General features: G+C 48.9%; 1 protein-coding gene across 4 annotated transcripts in view; it reads left to right on the top strand.

Annotated features, from left to right (window-relative positions):
* Positions 1-22,017, top strand: part of DRP2 (dystrophin related protein 2) — a 40,978-nt gene extending 18,961 nt beyond the window's left edge. For 2 of the 4 annotated variants that reach the window (XM_081808525.1, XM_081808524.1), the window contains 19 exons: positions 1,459-1,579; positions 2,794-3,062; positions 3,430-3,576; positions 4,011-4,089; positions 5,745-5,805; positions 6,117-6,178; positions 7,206-7,280; positions 7,909-8,110; positions 8,333-8,418; positions 10,035-10,192; positions 10,516-10,682; positions 13,079-13,190; positions 14,576-14,712; positions 15,019-15,084; positions 15,339-15,404; positions 16,258-16,401; positions 17,979-18,216; positions 20,017-20,137; positions 20,461-22,017. In XM_081808525.1, the coding sequence (XP_081664651.1) occupies positions 1,459-1,579; positions 2,794-3,062; positions 3,430-3,576; positions 4,011-4,089; positions 5,745-5,805; positions 6,117-6,178; positions 7,206-7,280; positions 7,909-8,110; positions 8,333-8,418; positions 10,035-10,192; positions 10,516-10,682; positions 13,079-13,190; positions 14,576-14,712; positions 15,019-15,084; positions 15,339-15,404; positions 16,258-16,401; positions 17,979-18,216; positions 20,017-20,137; positions 20,461-20,585 (2,436 nt within the window). In that variant the 3' untranslated portion in view covers positions 20,586-22,017. The remainder of the gene's footprint in view (positions 1-1,458; positions 1,580-2,793; positions 3,063-3,429; positions 3,577-4,010; positions 4,090-5,744; positions 5,806-6,116; positions 6,179-7,205; positions 7,281-7,908; positions 8,111-8,332; positions 8,419-10,034; positions 10,193-10,515; positions 10,683-13,078; positions 13,191-14,575; positions 14,713-15,018; positions 15,085-15,338; positions 15,405-16,257; positions 16,402-17,978; positions 18,217-20,016; positions 20,138-20,460) is intronic. The other 2 variants (XM_081808526.1, XM_081808527.1) reach the window with 2 other exon arrangements.
* The last annotated feature ends 719 nt before the right edge of the window (positions 22,018-22,736 follow it).

The raw sequence follows: 22,736 nt of genomic DNA, 5'->3' as shown, positions 1-22,736 counted from the left end.
AAAAACATAAGAAGGAACTATATCAAAAAGTTCACAATGATTAATGCTAGGTGATGAAATTAGAGTTCTTTTTAATTTTCTTCTTCATACTTTTCTGAAATTTCTAAGATTTCTGTGACATATATTACCTCTTATAATCAGAAACTAGCAACAGATATTTCTTAAGAATGAATACAGAATGCACTAGAAGAAATACTTACGTGATACAACAGAGGTGTAGCTAAGGGGACAATGGCAACCATATTGCAATAGAAATGTATCAAATCAATATGTTGTATACCTTAAATTTATACAATCGTATATTCGATTATATCTCAATTTAAAAGGTGGATACAGAACGGAATACAGTACAGCAAGAAAATAAACTATAACTCCATGCCACAGCATAGATGACTCTTAAAAACAGTATGTTTAGGGGCGCCTGGGTGGCTCAGTCATTAAGCGTCTGCCTTCGGCTCAGGTCATGATCCCGGGGTCCTGGGATCGAGCCCCGCATCGGGCTCCCTGCTCCGCGGGAAGCCTGCTTCTCCCTTTCCCACTCCCCTTGCTTGTGTTCCCTCTCTCGCTGTGTCTCTCTCTGTCAAATAAATAAATAAAATCTTTAAAAAAACAAAGTATGTTTAGTGAAAAAAAACAGATACAAAAAGAGTACTGTAATGTATAATACCATTTATATGAATTTCAAAAAGGACCAAACTAATCAGTGGTATTACAAGTCAGGACAGTGGTTACCTAAAGGGGAAGGATGAGATAGTGGCCAGAAGGGGTCATTGAGTGTGCCTTCTGGGATGCTGGTAGAGTTCTGTTTCTTGATCTCAGTACTGATTACAGATATGGAAGCAGTTTATGGAAATTCCCCAAGCTGTACGCTTTTGATTTGTGTACTCTTCTCTGTATTTCAAAAAAAATTAATTAAAATTATAATATAGGGGCGCCTGGGTGGCTCAGTCGGTTAAGTATCTGCCTTCAGCTCAGGTCATGATCCTGGGGTCCTGGGATTGAGCCCCATGTCGGGCTCCCTGCTCAACGGGGAGTCTGCTTCTCCCTCTCCCTCTGCCTCTCTGCTTGTGCTCTCTCTCTCTGTCAAACAAATAAATAAAATCTTTAAAAAATTATAATATAAATCCTGCTTATCTGGTTTTGATTTCTCTAAGCCCCTTACAGGGGACTTTCTGGGTCTTCCAGAGAACCAAGATTCCCACCCCAAATGTCCACATTTCTCTCTACCTTGTGGCATAAACAGACCCATTTCATACTAAATAGACATTCCAGTGTCAGAGTCATTCTTCTGGCTATAGGGAGGACTGCACCCCTTTCTGTCTGGGTAGCCCGAAGATACATGATAATGCTTAAGGATCAAGTTGCACCGAAGAGAAGAAAGGTTGTCAATTGCAGAGTGGAATTTAAAGCAATTGAAAGATTTTACTTCCCTGCTGACCATGTTGCTAAACTTCATAGGCCTTTATGGAAGATGTCAAGTCTCGGGGCCCCTATATCTACTCTGTGCTGGAGTCAGCTCAGGCCTTCCTGTCCCAGCACCCATTTGAGGAATTAGAGGAACCTCGTTCTGAGAGCAAAGGTGGGTGGTCTTCCTCTCTTTTGCTTTCTTCTTAGCTATGAACTGCTAAACACCTTCCTGCCTTCCCCAAACTCATTTTCTCAGCTGTTATCTAGGAGGCTAATTTTCTCTTAGGGGTCCAAAGTTGGGAAGAAGCAAGATTCACATTGCAGGCAAAAGCAAAGAGAACAGAACCTGGAGTAGGGGAGATCAACGTGTGGCCCAAAGCTGTATGTGGCTCTGTGGGGCATCATGTGTGGCCTTCTAATGAGACATAAAAAGGAAAAAACACAAAAGGCTCGAACACATTGAGCTGACTCAGTGAATAAAAGTAGTAGTAGTATGTCCTTTAAAAACGTACTGCTTCATTCCAACATAGAGAGACATGCAGTGATGCTCTGATCAATAAAAAAAAAAAATCTTTCTAAAATCTAAAAAGCTAGGAGAAAAATTTATCATGGGTCTTTGCTACTGACCCTGGTGACCTCTGGTCCCTTTCCTCAGTAGAAGTAGGCCACTCTAGGTTTAGGTTCAAATAAGGTAGCATCGGGGGATTCATGGTGATTCGGTCTGAGAGGTAGCTCAGCAGGTCCTCTCCTCCAGGAAGTCTTTGCCTTTCAAGACTGGCTATGAATAGCCTGGAAGGACCCTTTGTTAATTGAGCCCTTTGGTAAAGCTGTTGACTCGCTCAGTTTACTTTCAGCCCCTCAGTAGGAGGCCAGTAGTCAATTTACTGCCCAGTGGGCCTCAGATAGGACCAACCTGGAGTTTTGGGGGTCTGAATCTACTCCTGAGGGGAAATCTGGGGGAGGAAGAAGAAACCCCTAATTTAGGTGCCTCGGTGGAAAAGCTAGGCAAGTTATGCTAACCTCTCCTAGGCATAAAATGCCTCCTTCCTTTGGATGGAAGTGGGCAGCAGACACTAAAGCAAAATAGTGCTCTAGAGTCATGTGAATAGGACTCTGGATGATTTACCTCACGGCACCTCTTAAAATATTTTACCTTGCCCATTTTTTGAGAATATGAGGAAATCCTCATAGTAGGGCAAAAGTAACAATATGGTCTCTTGACTGTGGTGGGGGATCCGTGAACCTACACGTGTGATAAATCGCATAGTGCTAAACACACACACACACACACACACACACATTTTACAAAGGTCTATCTTTGTCCCTGTCTTTCCCGGGCTGCCCCTGCCAGGTTGGCCTGACCTGGCTTCCTGCTTGCTCTTACAGATACCTCTCCCAGACAGCGGATCCAGAACCTTAGCCGCTTTGTGTGGAAGCAGGCAACAGTGGCCAGTGAACTATGGGAGAAGCTGACAGCCCGCTGTGTGGACCAGCACCGCCATATTGAGCGCATTCTGGAGCAGCTGTTGGAGATCCAAGGGGCAATGGAGGAATTAAGCAATACTCTGACCCAGGCTGAGGGAGTCCGAGCCACATGGGAGCCCATTGGGGATCTCTTCATTGATTCACTCCCTGAGCACATCCAGGCTATTAAGGTATGCAGGCACCTAACCTGGCTATGGCCCACCCTGAGACCTGACACTCCTCCCAGTCCCTGCTACTGAAGCTTCACTGTTGGCCCAGACTGTAACTGAGCCTTCCCAGTTTATGTGCTGGCTTTGGCGGCTGGTTTAGCTGGAGTCTCCTCTGTCCTCCCACTGTCTTCTCTTCCCCTGGCGTTTTCTGAGAGTGGGAAAGGAAGAGAATAAGGACAGTGGCCCCCCACACCTGAATCCAAATGGCTTAATAGCAAGCACCTGTGTCGTGCTGTTGGTCGTGAAGAGGGAGGAGTTGAGGTGAATGACTAATGGTTCCTCTTTCCCACTCTCTGTTTGCTGTGGGACTTGGGTTCTGGTTCTGTAGCTGTTCAAAGAAGAATTCTCCCCCATGAAAGATGGAGTGAAATTGGTGAATGATCTGGCCCACCAACTCGCCATTTCTGATGTACACTTGTCAATGGAGAATTCCCGAGCCCTGGAGCAGATCAATGTCCGGTGGAAACAGCTACAGGTAGAAGAGAAGCCTGGAGTGAGCCATAGGGAAGAGCTTTGATATAACTAGGCTTGGGGGAAATCTTCAGGCCAAAAGAAAGTGAAGGGGCATTAAAGTGGGACCTACATGGGAAAAGAATAGTAGAGAATTTCAGGCCAGGGAACAGTCTTCTCAACCTCTAGGCTGCAGGGAGTAATTGAAAAATGAAGATCTGAGAGGGACCTGTCTAAATGTAGGCATTCAGGGTGGACAGGGGCAGATGAAGAGTGACTATGGCCTGGAATTAAGGATGCTTTTCTCTGACCCTTGGGAGTGATGTGGAAGGGCTAGGAGTTGGGCAGCTGTGGGAGGAGCTAGCCTGTAAAGGACTTCACAAAGATTTCCAGAGGCGCCTGGAAATCCCACACTAAATATCTGGAATGAATTCACTGACTTTCTGCCTCTTTCCACAGGTGTCAGTTGGTGAGAGGCTTAAGCAGCTCCAGGATGCCCACCGGGACTTCGGGCCTGGGTCACAGCACTTCCTGTCCTGTACGTGAGACAAACTAGACTTCACTTAGCAGAACCTCAGATACCTTCCAAGAGAGTCTACTCTCGTCCCTTGGGGACCTGGTGGGAGCCCAGGATATCATGGCATCCAAGAAGCAGTAAGGATAAAGCAGCGGTTGAAAGGACAGGCTCTCACGTCGGAGAGGCCAGGGTCTGAGTCACTGCTCCTTGACTTCATAGTTGGGCAAGCTTGAAAAAAATAGCTTAACCTTTCTGGCCATCAATCTTCCCCATATGTAAAAAGAGGAGAAAATATTACCTAACTCACAGGGTTACGGAAGTCAAATAGCTTCATTTTTTCAACACTGATTGAGGATCTGATGTGGGCCCAGTAGTGTTTCAGGCACTGAAGCCGCCTCAGTGAATGAAACAGACAAAAGTCTTTAGACTTGCTGAGCTTATCCACTAGTAGGGGAAGCCAGAATGTAAACAAATAAGTACAATATATATAAGGTAAACTGGTGACCAGTGCTGTGGTAGAAGGTAAAGCAGGGAAAGCATGAAAAGGCAGTGCTGGACTTGATGAGGGAGGCATTGCAATTTTCAATAGGATGGTCAGGAAAGACCTCACTGAGAGCAGGGCAATTGAGTAGCACCCTCAAGGAGATGAGGCCATGAGCCCCGTGGATAGCTGAGGTCAGAGCACACCAGGCAGAGGGAACAGCAGCTTCTAGGACCTTAAGGCAGGGGCATGCCTGAGGAACAAGAAGGAGGCTAGTGTACAAGTAAGAAGGAGAGGAGAAAATGGGAGATCAAAGGGTAGCAGGAGACCAGAGCACCAAGGACCCTTGTAGGGCATGGTCAGACCTTGGGATTTAACTCTAAATGGAATGGAGAGCCTTTGGAGGGGTTTGGGCAGAAAGATGACATGAGCTGACAGAGTCAGAGTGTTGGGGGGCAAGAGCGGGAGCAGGAAGACCTGTTAGGGAGCATATTGTAATCATCCAGGTGAGGGATTATGGTGACCCAAGTCGGGGTGGCGGCAGTGGAGATGGTGAGAATGTCCGGATATGAAAATCAGCTATGTACACAAAGCACTTAGCAGAGTCTCTGGCTCATAGTAGGAACTCAATAAACATTAATGGCGGGTAGAACTCTTGCTCTTATGATCACTGGCATGTAGCTGTACCTCCCGTGGGCTCTTATACCCAGGGAAACTGCGGTGAGGTTGGCCAAGTCACGAAGCCTCTCCTCAAACATCTGGAAGATAAAGACATGGAGCAGAGAAGGGCATCCTTTTCCAGAATTCCTCACCAGAGAGAAATGGGCAATACCATTCCCCATTGCCCCACAGGACCGAGAAGCTTGACCTTGTGGGGGAAGGGGTTTGAGGGTCCCCTTCATATCCACAACAGCCGAAAGGGTAGAAATGGCAGGCTGCTCAAGGAAGAGTTCGTCAGGGTGGCTGAAACATGAGGGTATCAGTGACAATTTCTTCTTCCCTTGCCCTAACATCAGGGAGAGAAGTGCGTTCATCAGTTTTTGTCCCACCTTCAGGGGCTGTTAAGAGCTGGCAGGGCGAGTCAGGAATCCCCTTTTGGGCTTGACCGCCTGCTCAGGAGGATAGAGCAGGGGAGTCCCCGGGGGTCTGAAGAGCATAAGTGGCCAACTTCTTTCTCTCTCTTCTCTTTTATCAGCCTCTGTGCAGGTTCCCTGGGAAAGAGCAATTTCACCCAATAAAGTTCCCTACTACATCAAGTGAGTGACCATCTGAATTAGAAGTGGGTCATTCACCTGCCCACCCCCCTTCCCTTGCCTGTCTTTTTTTCTCCCTGTCCCTCCTTATCTGTTGGAATTCCTCCATCCAGTCCAGTTTTTCCTCCTACTCATCTCAAGAGCTCAAGATTCTACCTGGGTAAAGGTGAACGCTTGTGCTTTGGGATCTTCATGGTTCACCCTGGGATCCTGAAGCTCCTTGCATCCAACCTATCACTGAGTGATGCACACATGTGTGTGGGGGCGTGGGGGGGTGGCATGGACCCTGGTATTATTGATGCTTCTGTTTGTAGCCACCAGGCTCAGACCACTTGCTGGGACCATCCCAAGATGACGGAATTATACCAAACCCTGGGTAAGAATTCGGGATTCCTGTATAGGGTGGAGATCTATACAGCTGTCTTTTTCCTATAAGAACAGAAGGGAAATCCATTCAACAAGCAGGTGGGGGCAGAAGTGAGTGCCTTCTCGTTTCTCCAGCAGCCTTCCTTCCTTTCCCCTCTGCACCCCCACCCTCAACTAGAGGCTCTACATTCCTCCTGGACCATTTTACTATCACATTAGGAACTTAAGCTTAGAGATGTGAACCAGCTCTGCTTTGAAAGACACTGTCCAGGCTATGATGAGTGTGACTTTCATGTGCCTTAGTGTTGGCTACTAAGAGAGAGTCATCATTAGGTTACAAATATTGTCCATGTTGATGCGTGTAAATATTGTTCATTCATTCTCCCTGCCATAGAATGTTCCATTATATATACCACAGTTTCTTCATCCAGTCTACTGTTGATGGACTTTTGGGTTGTTTATCATTTGGAACTCATAAAGGACAGTGCTGTTAAAGAGCTCTTGAAGACACGTTCTGTGCATGTCTTTCAGTCTACAGGTCTAACATCATTTCAGTGCATCGTGAATAGACTAGGAAATTTGAAAGTGCAACAGATCCTTAGCAAGAGTCCTATTTGCTCGGTATTTGTTATGTTTTTACTTTACCAAATCTAGCAAGGCACTGTTTCCTGAAATGTTTCGTTCAGTTATTTATACATGCACACATGGGTGTCCATATTGGACCGTGATGCCAAATGAATTTCTTACCATGCGTCTTAGTCAATAAATGTTTGAAAATCACTGCTGTAGGGATACACAGCCAGCAGGTTGCAGGATACATGACTGTTCAATTTTAAGAGGTAATGCCAAGTTGTTTTCTGAGGTGATTGTATCAGTTCATGCTTCCACCAGCCCTCCTCATTTATCCACGTCTTTTCTGACACCTGCTATTGTCAGACTTTAATCTCTTGCCAAGCTGGTGGGTGTGATACGGTATCTTCTGGTGGTTTTAATGTGCATTTCCCCGATCTGAGTGTGGCTCTTTCCATTCTTTGCAGCTGATCTGAACAACATTAAGTTTTCAGCTTACCGCACTGCCATGAAGCTACGCAGAGTCCAGAAGGCACTGCGTTGTAAGTTTCCCCTCACATCTCTCCGTGACCTTCACCCCACTCCCACTCTTCCTCATCTGTTTCCTGTTCTCCATTTTTATCCCACCTCAGGCCCAGGGTGTTGATTGGCTTGGTGGGAATTCTCCAAAGGCTGGGAGATGCTGGCTGTGGGTACCTGCTCTTTCCAGGCACCCCTGATGGCTCCAAACCTTGGACTGGGATACTTCTGGCCACAAAATAGTTGCTTGACTCTCCATGTTGGGCAGGGAAGGGACAAGGAGGAGGAGGATTATGGTTATTTTGGAAACAAGTCTGGGGTTTGGGGACAATGGAAGGCGCCTGGAAATGGGACTTGACCCCTTAGGAGTTCATACAACAAAGGAGGTGAATTTACTCACCTCCTACCATCTTCTTGAAACTGATGTCAAAGAACGTAGGGGTATATACACATTTTAGATTAATTTAGGGGGCCTTTCGCTGCCATCCCCCTCTTTGGGATAAGGGTCTTGAAGGGCAATCTTGTATCCTACTTACAAATGGTGGGTCTGGAGATGGAGTCAAATTTGGTGATGGTGGTGTGTTAACTCCTTGACTAGTCTTGGAGTTCTACTTTTGGCTATCCTTTCCCCCTGTCTCTTTTCCTTCCCAGTGGACCTGGTAACTTTAACCACAGCCCTGGAGATCTTCAATGAGCATGATCTGCAGGCCAGTGAGCATGTGATGGATGTGGTAGAGGTCATTCACTGCCTGACGGCCTTATATGAACGGCTGGAGGAAGAAAGAGGCATCCTGGTCAACGTGCCACTCTGTGTGGACATGAGCCTCAACTGGCTCCTCAATGTTTTTGATAGGTGAGGGCTTGTACCCCTGGAAGCCTCCAGGATGAAATCCAATGGGACATCAGAAGTGGGCATGGTGAGAAGGGCTTGCTCCCACAGTGGACTCAGACTTAGCTCAGCTTGGGGCATGGTTGGCACAGAGCCCTGCTGGGATCAACTCTGTGAGGGGAATTAATGCCAAGATGTTAACTCATTCCGTATAGTCATGTTCTCAGTCTCTTCTCTTAAACCTAGTGGTCGCAGTGGGAAGATGCGGGCATTGTCCTTTAAGACCGGCATTGCATGCCTGTGTGGCACGGAAGTGAAGGAAAAATTGCAGTGTGAGTACAGCTCCAAAGTCTGGAGTGGAGTTGGGTGGAGGGAGAGGTGTAGTGGGAGGAGGAAGGGTGAAAATAAGCAGAAGGTAGGTCTTATGACTAGTCAGCAGAGTACAACTCGGGCTACATTATAATGGTGGTCCAGGCTATGCAAAGAACGCACAACAGCCAAAGGCTAAGATGGGTCTAAGGCCTGTTACTATTTCCAGTGTCACTCCAAGGGGGTTGGCTTCTTCTTATCTAATGTAATTAGTTGACCAAGTTCTGAGTTGGCATCCTGGGGTATCCAAGGGTCCGACTTCCTAGTGCCCTTCTCCTGTGGCCTATCGGGCTTAGCCCTCTCCCAGTCTGAAGCTCAAGCCATGTCACACATTCTACTGGAGACTTCCCATGTGATTGCACGGGGCGGGCAGGGGGCGCACACTAATCCCCATCGGGATTATTATTGGGAGGTGAATAGTAGGTACGCCTGTAGTTTTTAACCTCTCTGGTTTCTAGTACCTTTGCTTTTCCCTCCATCCTCCATCTTCTCTACAGCATTTTGTGCTTTTCTGTGCTAAGTGCGGTGAGTACAAGGTGCAAGTAGACACGGTCCCTGCTCAAGTTGTTGACGGTCCAGAGGTGGTGATGGAAGTCCACAGAAAGCATTTTTGAAAGTGCTAATTAGAATAATCTGAATGGCAAAGGGTATGTGCTATATCAGATCACAGAAGAGGGATGACAGGGGTCTGGGAAAGCTTTGCAGAGAAGGAGACAGAGCAAAGCAAGGTCATAGCAATGATATTATTGATTTCTCCCAACATCCCTTTGAGAAGGACTGGGCAGGGATTATCTCTCCTAAGTTTACAAGTAAGGGAACTGCAGCAGAGAGAGGTTCCTCACTTACCCAAGGTCCTCCAAGCTAGTCAGTAATGGATCCAGAACTAAAACTCAGGCCGTCTGCCTTCTATTTCTGAGTATTTTCTAAGCCATAGGCGATGTAGGAGACAGACAAGAACCTTTGAAGGAGCTTTTCTAAGGTTGGGGTAGGATGGGGGTAGTTCGCACAGGGCAGATAGAGCCCCAATTCAAATATAAGTACCATAGTCTATTTCACAATCACTTAGAGGTAATTCTTAGATGATCATCTCCTGTCTGTAGATTATCCGTGCCAGTGTTTCTTTCCATTTGAGTGGAGAGTTGAGAGCTTACTGCAGTGTCAGGCTCCGTGAGCTACATGAGCAGGAGGGGACTCATGTTCAGGCACCCCTAAACCCCATGCCCCTTCATCTTGCTTCTTGAGTCTGTTTTCCCAGCAGTGTCATATCTGTGTCTGGCATTGGTCTCACATGCAACCTGCTCTCTGTCTACATCTCTCTCTCTCTCCCTCTGTTTCTGGTGTGCCCTCTCTCTCCCTCTCTCTCTTTGTGTCTTTTTCTCTCTGAACTCAGAGAATGCTCTTTTTAGAACTCATGGGCTTCTAGAAGGTCAGGGATGGACCTTTAAGTATTCCAGTTTCGAAAGTCATTAGCTAAGTCGATGTGCTCTTTCCCTGTCTTCCTTTTCTGCTCCTTCTCCTTACACCATTCTCTGGCCATTCCTGCTTCGGGGTGGGCCATGACTTATGGTGTGGCCCACAGACCTCTTCAGCCAAGTAGCCAACTCAGGCAGCCAGTGTGACCAGCGCCACCTCGGCGTCCTGCTTCACGAGGCCATTCAGGTGCCCCGTCAGCTGGGGGAAGTGGCAGCCTTTGGGGGCAGCAATGTGGAGCCCAGTGTCCGTAGTTGCTTCCGTTTTGTGAGTATGGAACTGGGGAGGGATGCTGAGAGGGAGGGTGGGAGGAAGGGAGGGAGAACTAAGAGTGAGGTTTCCGATCTGAACTACTCAGATGTACGGGAGTTTGCTCAGATGGAATAACAAAGCAGAAGGTTCTCTGGGCTTTTAAGGCCAGAGTCCTGTGGGGGCGGGGAGTGATGCCAGCTCAACTAGCAGAAGGTGGACACCTCTGTAGAATAGGCCATAGGCCAGCCCAGGTCTTGCTGGCTCTCCTGCCCCTCTGCGGGCTGCCAATCTGGGGACAAGGGCCTCAGTCATTGTCATTGGGTTTCTTGTTTCCCTAGAGCACTGGGAAGCCAGTCATTGAAGCTTCACAGTTCCTAGAGTGGGTCAACTTGGAGCCCCAGTCCATGGTGTGGCTAGCTGTTCTGCATCGGGTCACCATTGCTGAGCAAGTGAAGCATCAGACCAAGTGCTCTATCTGTAGGCAGTGCCCCATCAAGGGCTTCAGGTAAGGAAGGCAACACCTGCTGGACTGATAATAATAAAGGGGCCACGTTACATATAGAAGCACATATTATGAAACAACGTATTCCGTAATTATATAATTACAGCTCATCTACGGCACACTGTTCTATGTTGTTTTAATCCTTTCCACTGCAGAATGTTCGGCGTTTTAAAAAAATCGGCAATGGTGAAATACTTTCTTTTCTTTTCGTCTATATTACAAAGTAGTCCAGACCTACCAAGAATGTATAGAAAAGTGAAAAGGGGGTGGGGTGGGGGTTGGGAAACAGCAACAGAGAGGGAAGTAGTTTGTTCATTGTGTCCCAGGGAACGTTAAGTAGAACCCAGAAGCCCCAGCATCCTGACATATAAGAACACTTCTGTACCAAATGATATGCTGGCAAATGGTTCACAAGGGACTCCCCAGAAAGCAAGAGAAACAAACAGAAACCCAAACCTGATTTGTAGTATTTGCTAATTTCCATGACGTAAATACTCTCACCGTGGCTGATGTCCAGCTACCCACAAGAGGTTGAGAAGAGATGCATTGGTTGGATACTATTTTTTAAAGATTTTATTTATTATTTGTCAGAGAGAGAGTGAGAGAGAGAGAGGGAGTGAGCACAAGCAGGGGAGAAGCAGGCAGAGGGAGAAGCAGACTCCCTGCTGAGCAAGGAGCCTGATGTGGGACTCCATCCCAGGACCCTGAGATCATGACCTGAGCTGAAGGCAAATGCTTAACCGACTGAGCCACCCAGGCATCGTCCCTGGTTGTATACTATTGACAGCATTTCCACATTACAGATACGATAGACTGAACCTCAAGAGCATAGATAATAGAAAAATAATCAGGAGGTGATGAGTTCTGAGTAATTGTTACCTTTGTTTTTAATATCATTTACTTAATTGTGAGTTTATATATATTTTTTGTAATGGTTGTATTTAACAACTGGCTTGGAAAAAATCCCTGAAATTTTAACAACTGGCTCTCATGAGCTGGTTTGAGCCAGCTGTAGCCCGCAGAATTGTGCACCCACCACCAACGCGAAGAAAGAAAGCACGATCGCAATACATTTAAAGTTTCCCTGGTTACATTCCCCTTCTCCTCCCACTACCCTGAATTTGGCTTTCATCATAAAATGCTCAAGTTTTCAACTTTTGAAAGCATGAAGGCACTCTCTTTACAAAGGCCCTGCTTTTTTTTTTTTTTTTTTAAGATTTTATTTATTTATCTGACAAAGAGAGACACAGTGAGAGAGGGAACACAAGCAGGGGGAGTGGGAGAGGGAGAAGCAGGCTTCCCGCGAAGCAGGGAGCCCGATGCGGGGCTCGATCCCAGGACCCTGGGATCATGACCTGAGCCGAAGGCAGACGCTTAACGACTGAGCCACCCAGGCGCCCCTAAAGGCCCTGCTTTTTATAAGCAAATGAGGCACGCAGGTGGCATGTGACTTGCCCAAGTTCACACAGTTGGTGAGTGTAGATCCAGGACTAGATGTTGGCTCCTCTGACTTCCGTAAGTCTAGGCATTTCACCTTTCTGTACTACTAGGTCTGGGCAGTTCAGCCAGGCTTTGGACCTGGATCTGAAGGGCTAGTCAATATTCAGTAATAATAGAATTATTATTATACTTATTTATTATTATTTTTTTTTTTTTAGAGAGAGAACATGAGCAGTGGCAGGGGCGGGGCAGAGGGAGAGGGAGAGAGAGAATCTTTAAGCAGGCTGACGCCTGAGCGGAGCCCAGAGCGGAGCCTGACTCGGGGCTCAATCTCACAACCCCGAGATCCTGACCTGAGTCAAAATCAAGAGTCGGACGCTTAACTGACTGAGCCACCCAGGCACTCCGAGTTATTATTATAAACAAGTTTTGGAAATAACTTAGCCAACTTGCCCAAGGCTGGTAGAATAAGAGCCTTCGTATTGGAAGTGTAACTTCTCCAACGTAGATGGTGGTACCTGTGAGATGGGACCCTTCGGAGACATCTTCGTTTAGAAAGCTATTTGCGGGGCGCCTGGGTGGCTCAGTCGGTTAAACGTCTGTCTTTGGCTCGGATCATGATCCCAGGGTCCTGGGATCGGGCCCCGCACGGGCTCCTTGCTCAGCGGGGAGCCTGCTTCTCCCTTGCCTGCCGCTCCCCCTGCTTGTGCTCTCTCTCTCTCTGTGTCAAATAAATAAATAAAATCTTTTAAAAAATGTAAAAGAAAGAAAGAAAGAAAAAGAATAAGGCTAGTCATCTAGTGAGGATGCAGCCACTGTTACGTATGGGAGGTTGAGCCCATTATGACTCCATGCCTCGCCCCCTTCTAACGTGTGTGTGTATATCTGGAAGTTAAGGAAATGGGGAGGTCACTACGGTCCGCTGGATTCTCTGTCCTATCACCTCTCCTCTCCCCAAGGTACCGGAGTCTGAAACAATTTAACGTGGACATCTGCCAGACCTGCTTCCTGACAGGCAGGGCCAGCAAAGGCAACAAGCTTCACTACCCCATCATGGAGTATTACACACCGGTACGGAGCCTCTGGGCGGAGCAGGACGGGGAGGCAGCAGTCAGCTTCTAGGCCCTTGATCCGCTTGGCCGAGCATGGACTAGCTATATTCCGTTCTCCTTTGGGGAGCATTCTCCCAGCAGTCCTGGTGATTCACCAGTTTGGGGGATTCCTGGCTATAGCAGCCCAGGACACTCATGGCCATTTAAAAGGCATTTACTATTTTCCTGCAGAGCAAAGTCTCAGGAAAAAAAAATAGAGAGAGCAAGACAGTTCCAGGCAACTGGCCTTCCTTCCATTGCTCACTTTAATTTTTCCTGCCTAGCTTCCTGCATTGCTCCCATCAACCTGGTCTTCACCCGCTACTTTGTCATTTCTTCCGTCCCTCCTAGTCAATTCCAAAGTTTGTGCTCAAATCAATTACTCAGTCTCTTGGAGGTAAAAAAAAAAAAAAAGAGTATGCTCTTTACCCGGGTCCCCAAATTAACTTGGTTTTCATTGGAGAAGAGATGACGATTTGGAGAGATGGATTATGGGGAACCGCGTTGAAAGGTGGGGAGGTGGGGTGGGAGAGAACATTGGGGGGAGCTGGCAATATGCTTGGGACTTGGGAGTATCTGTGGGGCAGAAAGGGATAAAAGAGCTTGGGGAGTAGAGTCCGCTCAAGGAGCTAAGCTTGGAGTTTTGGGTCCTGAACACAGCAGAGGACAAATTCTGTGAGTGGATTTCAGGAATGCTGACCAACCTGGGCTCAGGTAGCTATGAAGGGCAGAGTTTCACCAGTTTGGGGGATTCCTGGCTATAGCTTTGAGCATTCCTGCAACCTAGTCTTCACCGGCTACTTTGTCATTTCTTCCATTCCCGCTAGTCAAGTTTGTGCTCAAATCAATTAATCAGTCTCTTGGAGGTAAAAAAAAAAAAAAAAAAAAGTCCCTCATGTTCTCACTGGATGTGTCACCCAGTGGGAGCAGGGGGCTTGCCTTTATTTTTCTTCTATTATCATTTCAAAATGAACATACAGAGAAAACTGGCTTGAGATGGTAGACTGATAATCCTCTACCTCCTGCTCATCTTCTGCACCCCTAGGATTTATATAAAGATCCTTTAGAAATTAACAAATATATGCTTACTGCAAAAATTCAAATTCCTTAGAGGTGTATAAAGTCAAAAACGAAAGTCCCCCTCTCTCCTCGGCCTCGTCCCCACCTCTCCAGTCCAACTTCCCAGAGGCAACCAGTGTTCACAGTTTGGCAGCATATCCTTCTTGACCTTTTTCTGGGAGTGGAGAGTGGTGGGCATGAACAAGAGTAGATGACTGGTCATGTTCCCTGCTCTAGGGGAGCATCCCCACTTCCCCAGCCTCCCGAAGCCATTAAGATGAGTCCCTCTGCCCTGTCTCCCCCTAGACCACATCCAGTGAGAACATGAGGGACTTTGCCACGACCTTAAAGAACAAATTCCGCTCAAAGCATTACTTCAGCAGACACCCTCAGCGAGGTTATCTGCCTGTGCAGTCGGTGCTGGAGGCTGACTACAGTGAGACGTGAGTATCAGGGGCTGAGCGGAGGGGCTGTGGGCCCTGCCGAGCTGGGGATGGGATGCACTGTGTAGGAGCGGAGGAGTATTCCGAGGCAAACCCCACTAGCAACAGGGAGGGTCAGCTTGGGCCTGACTAGGGAGCTGGCCCGAGAAATAGATTAGAATCCAGTCCCTGCATCCTGTTCCCATCAACTCTTGGCCATCTGCCTAGTTTAGTGGGGGGGGTGGGGGGGTGGAGAGAGTGGTGATAAGGAAACGGACTGCTCAGCTGCCCATTCCTTGGTCCTCTGAGTCCGCTGCTTTCTTCTAGGCTGGCTTCTTCCCCGATGTTGCCACACGCCGACACACACTCCCGCATTGAGCATTTTGCCAGCAGGTACCACCAGGTTCGGGGGAGGGAGATTTTAAAGAGTCTAAGGGGGAGGGGGTCTTCAGTCAGGGCAAAGAGAATGGCGTCTAGACCAGGGGGGTGTGCACAGTGGGGTATGTGGCAGCCAGCGAGGCCCAACACTCCAGGGTGGTTGGGGCAGTCCCCCAAAGCTAATGATCCTATTGTGGGATTAGAGTCCTTGAGATGAAAGCAAGCCCCCACATCCTGCTTTCCCTTCTGTTCCTGCTTTTTCTTCTCAGGCTTGCTGAGATGGAAAGTCAGAATTGTTCCTTCTTTAATGACAGCCTGTCCCCAGATGACAGCATGTAAGTTTTCACAGCTGCGTATTTTCCAGAAAGAGTTCTCCTTAGGATCCCTCTGCCACCATTTGGGAAGGAGATATCCTCCGGGAGAGGGATGTGTGGTGGCCAGGGTCCCAGAGGCCCCAAGGAAGGAAGGCTGCTTTCTGGGCACAGTGTTTAGTAATAGAAGCCCTCTATCGACTGACTGAGCCGCTGTCTGCCCAGGTCCCTTCCTCTTGCAAGATCCCGTCCTTCCATGCCTAACTCTGAAGGAAGGAGAATATGCCCTCATCTAAAGTTGCAGAAATGAGCCATTATCTCTGCTCAAGGTGCCAAAGCCCCGTCCAGTGCCACACCCTGGGGAGACACCAGGGACTTGACTGAAGTGTGACCAGAGGGAATCCTTGGTGCTGTAGCTCAGAGAAGGGGCCCCTTATCCCTAGGGAGGTCCCTGACAAGCTCAGGGGGCTTAGGAGCTACTGGCCAATGGATGAGGCTGGCCCTGATGGAACTTAGACAGGCAGTGAGCCCCCTGGGCGGGGGGAGGTGAGGAAGCGAAGGAGGACGAGGTCAGGGAACAGCACACACCGGGAAGTGATTTGCTCATTGTTTCCCAGGGGGCTTTAGGTAGAACCCAGAAGCCCCAGCATCCCGAAAACACTCCCTCCTCTACCCTCAGCCATGACCTCTGCCACCTTTAAACACCTTTATCCCTCTTAAACCTGAATATATAGGCTTCCCCTCTCTATGTGACTTAGAAGTGAATCTTCCAGCCTATGTCTCCTGGGGCCTGAGCTGGGAGCTGAGAACTCCTGCCCTGAGATGTTTCTTGGTTCACTGCCTGGCCACCTCCTCTTCTCTCCCCACACCCGCGCAGAGATGAGGACCAGTACTTGCTGCGGCACTCCAGCCCCATCACAGACCGGGAGCCAGCCTTTGGACAGCAGGCTCCATGCAGCATGGCCACAGAAAGCAAGGGGGAGCTAGAGAAGATCCTGGCCCACTTAGAGGATGAGAACCGGTGGGTGCAGTGATGGCACAGATCAGTGCGGGTGGGAGAGTCAGACAGTTTAATTTCGAGTCTTGACACTTCCACATCCTAGCCATGTGACTTCTACTCAGTGATCCCCCATTTCCTCATCTATAAAATAAGGATGATGATAATAGTATCTACCTCCTAGGGTCACTTGTGAATTTCCAGTGAAATCAGGCATATAAACGCGTTAGCCAGTACCTGGCTTATCGTAGGGTTCAATAAATGCTAGCAATTCTAATCATAATTGGAATCCTTTTAACCCAACCCAAATATTTTCAAGTACCCAGTAGATGCAAGCGGAGAGAGTGCAAACACAGAGAATACAGAAGAGAGAATGCATGTCTCTGCCCTCGAGGAACTTTCAGTGTTGGAAATGGAAAGAGGCACTTATCACTCACTGAAAGTAATAAAACAAGAGAAGGGTGACATTGCATGGAGTATGTGAGGACTGGAAGAGGGAAGGTGAAGATTACGAGGATGACATTAATCTCCATAAAGTACGGGTTTTGGTAGGGGCCTGTGTCAAAGGGTCCAAGCCACTTTGGGGGCATTCGATAAAACCCAAAGGATTCCTCAGACCAGTGCTTCTCGGACCTTAGTGTGCATACAAGTCACTTGGGGAGCTGGGTAAAATGCAGATTTTGATCCACAGGTCTGGGGTGGGGCCTGAGTTCTGCATTTTTAACCGGCTCCCAGGGGATGCCCAGGGTGCTGGCCCCCAGACTACTTGGAGTGGCAAGTCCTTAGAACAGGGCCGGTCTGCCAAGTGTTCGCTAACTGGTTCAAGACAAGATAAATACAGACACAGAAAGTCAGCTTCTAGAAACCTTTAGAGCAATTCGACATGGCCATGTGTTCCAGGCACATAATTAGTGGACTTTTCATGGAATCAGCCATAGACCCATTTGCGTGCTGTTGAACTTGTGTGGCAAGTCATGTGTGATGGGAGCTGTGTGCTGGCCCTAGGCATTTGGACCACTTATTGGTCCACAGTGATTGAACCCCCATCTCCCCTGGTTTTCTGCTACGGATGGTTTGAGAAGCACTGCGTTAGATCAGCAGTGGGCAGGCCCGGGGGAAGCACTGGTGAGAGAGCGATTCTGTTTCCTGATGACTCAACAGGGGTGTTCAAAGGGGGCCAAAGAGGAGGGTAGGTGGAGAGAAGAGGCAAGATGGGTGATCTTTTGTTTGTCTTCCGCTGGAATCTAAAAATCTAAAAATGGAGTAGGTGAATCTGTGGCCCTAATGCCTCATTTATTTGCAGACTATGTTTCTGCCTGATTTTAAGGGCAGAATTAAACCCTGAAGCAGCACATCAAAGCCCTGAGACCTTTGTTAGATGAAATGTCAGCTCTCTCTGCTGAGGCCCGAGGATGGCAGAGTAAATGACATGTGTGCTGGAGAAGAATGGATATGGCCATTCGAGCCCGAACATGGCTGGGGTGGGGGTGGGGCTAGGAGAGCAAAGGGACCGCACACCACTAGGTAGGAGGGGACATCTGGGACCCAGACAGTCAGTACTTTGTTAGGGCCATAGGTCTTGGCTCCTGTCTCCTTGGCAGGATTCTCCAGGGAGAGCTGAAGCGCTTGAAGTGGCAGCATGAGGAGGCTGCCGAGACCCCCACCCTGGCTGAGGGCTCTGCCCAGGTAGCACAGGACCATCGCAATGAGGAGCTTCTGGCCGAGGCCCGGATCCTTCGGCAGCACAAGAGCCGCCTGGAGACACGCATGCAGATCCTCGAGGACCACAACAAGCAACTGGAGTCTCAGCTGCAGCGCTTAAGGGAGCTGCTCCTGCAGGTGAGGCTGGAGTTGGGGGGAGGACCAGAGCTGCTGACTGCCCCCCCCAACCTCCTGGACGTGGGGAGCTGGGGAGTGCAGCAAAGGGCAGGAACGAAAGTGCTCCTTGGCGGCGGCTGTTGTTGGATGACTTTCTGAAGAGAACTGGGCTGACAACGATTAGGGAAGGGGACTTGGGAAGGGGCCGGTGTGCTCTTGGCCAAGTCTGAGTGCTCACTTCCCCACGACCCATCTGAATCTGGTATCGAGAGGACGAAGCTCAAAGAATCATCCAAAACATTGATTTCGCTACCGTGATGTTTGCTGGAAAGAAGCAGGTTTGGACATGCTGGGGGAGACAACGATGTTTGCCGGGAAGGGAGCTCTTCATTCCTGTTTGTCCCTTTCCTCCTTGAGGGGTCGTATATATGGCATGGTGTAGCTCTGGAGTCGGACAGCCCTGGGTTCCAATGTGGCTGTGCCAATTCTTGACTGTCAGGTGTTAGGCAAGTTACTTGGCCTCACTTACCCCCAGTTCTCTCATCTGTAAAACAGGGATAATAACATCCCAACTTCGTGGAATTGTGAACCTAAGATGCGATAATGTATTTAAAGAATTTAGCACGATGCCAGGAATGTAGGGAATACTTTGTAAACGTTACCTATTACAGTTGACCCTTGAACAACACAGGTTTGGACCATGTGGGTCCACTTATATGCGGATTTTTAAAAGATTTTGTTTATTTATTTGAGAAAGAGATCGCGTGAGCATGCACGAGGGGGAGGGAGGGGCAGAGGCAGAGGGAGAAGCAGACTCCCCGCTGAGCAGGGAGCCCGATGTGGGGATGTGGGGCTGGATCCCAGGACCCCAGGATCATGACCTGAGCTGAAGGTAGATGCTTAACTGACTGAGCCACCCAGGTGCCCCTATATGCGGATTTTTTACTGTACAGTACTGTAAATGTATTTTCCCTTCCTTATGATTTTTTCTTTTTTTTTTTTTAGAGGGAAAGTGAGGGAGAGGGGCAGAAGGAGAGGGAAAGAGAGAGACCCTTAAGCGCAGAGCCCAACTCGGGGCTTGATCTCACAACCTTGAGATCATGACCTGAGCCAAAACCAAGAGTCAGACGCTCAACTGACTGAGCCACCCAGGCGCCCCTTATGATTTTCTTAATAACATTTTCTTTTCTTTTGCTGACTTTATTGTAAAAATGTAGTATATAATGCATACAAACTATATGTTTGTTTAGTGTTTATGTTACCAGTAAGGCTTCTGGTCAACGGTAGGCTATTAGCAGTTAGGTTTTGGGGGAGTCAAAATTATATGTGGATTTTTGACTGCACGGGGGGGTCAGTGCCCCTAACCCCCACATTTTTCAAGGGTCAACTGTATAATCACTATATGTACCAGTAATACCACCCCATGCCTCTTCCCCAGATCCTCTGAGGGATAGCCTCTAGATGAATTCCTAAAGGTCTTAACATATATCATGAACTGAGGATCAGGTGTGCAACTCTATATTTTCAGGGAGATCCGGGTTCTAAATAGCTTAATTATAGCTGAGATGGACAGCAAGAGACCTTTAGGTGCAACTGGGAGCCTTTGACACATGTTGAAGGAAGAAGGGTAACTGGTAACTGAATATTCTAAGAAGTTTCTTCAAAGGGGAAGCCACTGTTTGGGGCACTACCGAAAACTTCTTAAAGTCCCAGGGCAAAGGGATGGGCACAAGGTCTCTAAAACCCCTTCTAAGCTCAGGAGTCTGTTAAAGTGAGGTCAGAAAAGCAAAGCCACCTAAGTCATGCCTTACCTCTTGCCAGCCACCCACCGAATCAAATGGCAATGGTTCTGCAGGCTCGTCCCTAGCTTCCTCTCCGCAGCAGTCAGAAGGCAGTCACCCCCAGGAGAAGGGACAGACCACTCCAGATACTGAAGCTGCAGGTAAGTTCCCCCTGGCCCCTCCCAGCCCCTTCCTCCATGGCTTCATCCTGCCCCAGATCTGCCCAAGGTCCTGCTAGGGCTGGACCATGGGTTTCCCCTCGTGGCTTTGAGCTTAGTGTCAGGGATGACTGGCTTATCGACTGAAGCGTTTGTTTGCTTATTCTACACGTGTATATTGAGCACCTCCTATGTTCTAGGCGTTGTGCTGGGAAGACACAAACGCTGTGGGGTTTCGTCCTTCAGCGGGCAGCCTCCCGCCTCAGCCCCTTGGCCTCAGCAGGGAATCCCTAGTTCTCTCCCCAAATCTCTCTTTTCCAACTTAGATGATGTGGGGTCCAAGAGCCACGATGTCAGCCTGTGCTTGGAGGACATTATGGAGAAGCTCCGCCATGCCTTCCCCGGTGTGCAAAGCTCTGATGGGACTGCCAACCCCCTGTTGGCCTCTTGATGGAGCCAGATCCCCATCCTATAATCCACAGTCCTCTCCCGGTTCTGGTCCAAGTCTTCCTTCACGCCTTCACCCAACCTTTCTGGTCCCTCCCGGGCCCACATTCCTCAGCCAGAGTTATCTGGGCTCGGGGCAGCAGCAGGGATCTGCCCATGTGTGAAGTGGATGCTTCAGGGCTGGGAGAAGGAGAGGCATGATTCCCCCAACTCTAGAAACGTGCCCTTTAATCCTCAAGTTTGAGACCAGTCCCTTACGTATGTTTCCGTCGCAGTGCAGGCAGATGGGGAGCAGAGAAGCTGCCTTGCAGAACTAAGCAGTGCCCATTGGCCCCTTTCCCTTCTCCATGGCATTATGGAGATAAGGAAGCCGCATGACCCCACGGTTCCAGCATTAGGAACCCACAGGGGCTAGCCCTACTCTCTGGCCCAACTCAGGGAGGCAGAAGGGTATCCCCAAGACACAACCACCCCCCAAAAAGTGCCCCTGAAAATGTCTGGGCAGCATGTGTCCTATTACTTTAGTTTGACGGCGTCTCTAGCCATCCTGATGCTCCCTAGATGTTGTTTCCCCTTTGAATATCTTCAGTTCCTTCTGCCTCAGGCCTTGGCCGCCCCTGCTCAAGTTCATTCTGATTCTTACTTACACCATACATTTGGAAACATTAAAGAGATACTTATGGGCTTAGTTCCCACCCCACCCCCCACCCCGACCCTCCTCCTTCCTGAAGGCCTCAGCCTCCTGAGACACCAGAAATTGCTCCGGAAATCCAGCTGAAGCCACCCTTCGCTCTTCCGGGTCTGCCCTCACAGCCCTGGGGCAGGGGCAGCTGCTTGCTCAGCAAGGGGGTCTTGCTCTCCTTGGGTGAGGAAGGGGAAGCCACTCACTAGCCTGGAGGAGTGTGACTGCCCAACACTCTTGCAGGCTGTGGCCCTTGTTTCTTTCAGGCGGAATCAGATGAGGCGGCTGATTGTCCCCAGCTAATCACAAGGCAGATGCAAGCGGCAGCCCTAAATAGTGGTCCCTTCCCAGGAACCGCTGGCCACAAATCAGGAAGCTGGCCACTTCCCACCCAGACAACAGCAAGGCCTTCCTTTGCATAAAACTGTTCTTTCTAACTCTGGAAGGTGAACCCGATCCTCAAAGTAAACTAACTCTTGCTAGGCTGCCTAGACCATAATCCCTTTATCCAGAAACCGTTCAGAGTAGATAGCAGGGGGTGGGGGTGGGGCGCGGGGGAGTGGGCTTGGGGAATTTGAACAGAGTCAGAGCCCACTTAGGCAGCTTTCTGCAAAAGAAGCTTTATAACCCAGAGCCCTGCAGCTGATTTAATTTGCCTAAGTTTATATACATACATATCTGTCCTGCAGAGGTACTGTACAGCGGTACTCCCCTGGCCTCACTCACACATTAAATTCTAATACCTCTTAAAGTATTAATGTTCTGCCTTGCTCTTTGTTAGCCCCAGCCTCTGGCTGGCCAGAGACATGCAACCTGGCCGCTCCCCTAGGATGTCTCTCCATTCATGTTTGGGGTGAGCTGTCCTCCCAGACCAAAGCAAGAGAAGCCTGTGGCCACAGTGGGATCTAACGGGAAGAGTCACTCTGTTCTCTTCACTCGTTCCAAATCTTGTTCCCTTGAGACCTGAGCCTTGGATGAACTTTTCCTGGGCTTCCCCTAAACAACGGTTCAGGTGCCAAAACAGAACAAAGGCAAGCTCTACTCATCCCATGCAGACAAGAAGGAACAGATGGGCTTTCGTTGGCCTTTGCCAGGCTAAGACACAGAGAACACCCTCCAGCCCCTTCCAGGTCCTAAGTCTGCCTCAGGGTCTTAAAGAAAGCAGTGGCTGCCACCAAGGTCAGGAGGGTGTGAGATAGGTGGGGTGCTCTGTTATAATCAAGTAGTGCATCCGTCCGTGGGTAGAACTGCTGGGAAGTTAAATTTCTCTGCTGCAGGGGAGGGAGGGCAGTAGCTTGGGTCCAGAAGCCTAGGATTGCTTCCTTCTCGAATGGCCAGGGAGCACTAGGCCACAGGTCTGGGGTATCAGACCTAACCATGACATCTGCCTCAGCGTTCATGAGGTGTCTGGATGGGAGGACTGGGTATCTGGATGTATGGTGAACAGGTAGTAGGCAGGCATCAGACACAGAC

Source organism: Leptonychotes weddellii, chromosome X, assembly GCF_054177405.1.
Source record: "Leptonychotes weddellii isolate Sample4059 chromosome X, ASM5417740v2, whole genome shotgun sequence".
Taxonomy (NCBI): Eukaryota; Metazoa; Chordata; class Mammalia; order Carnivora; family Phocidae; genus Leptonychotes; species Leptonychotes weddellii.
This window is presented reverse-complemented; position numbering and strand designations above follow the sequence as displayed.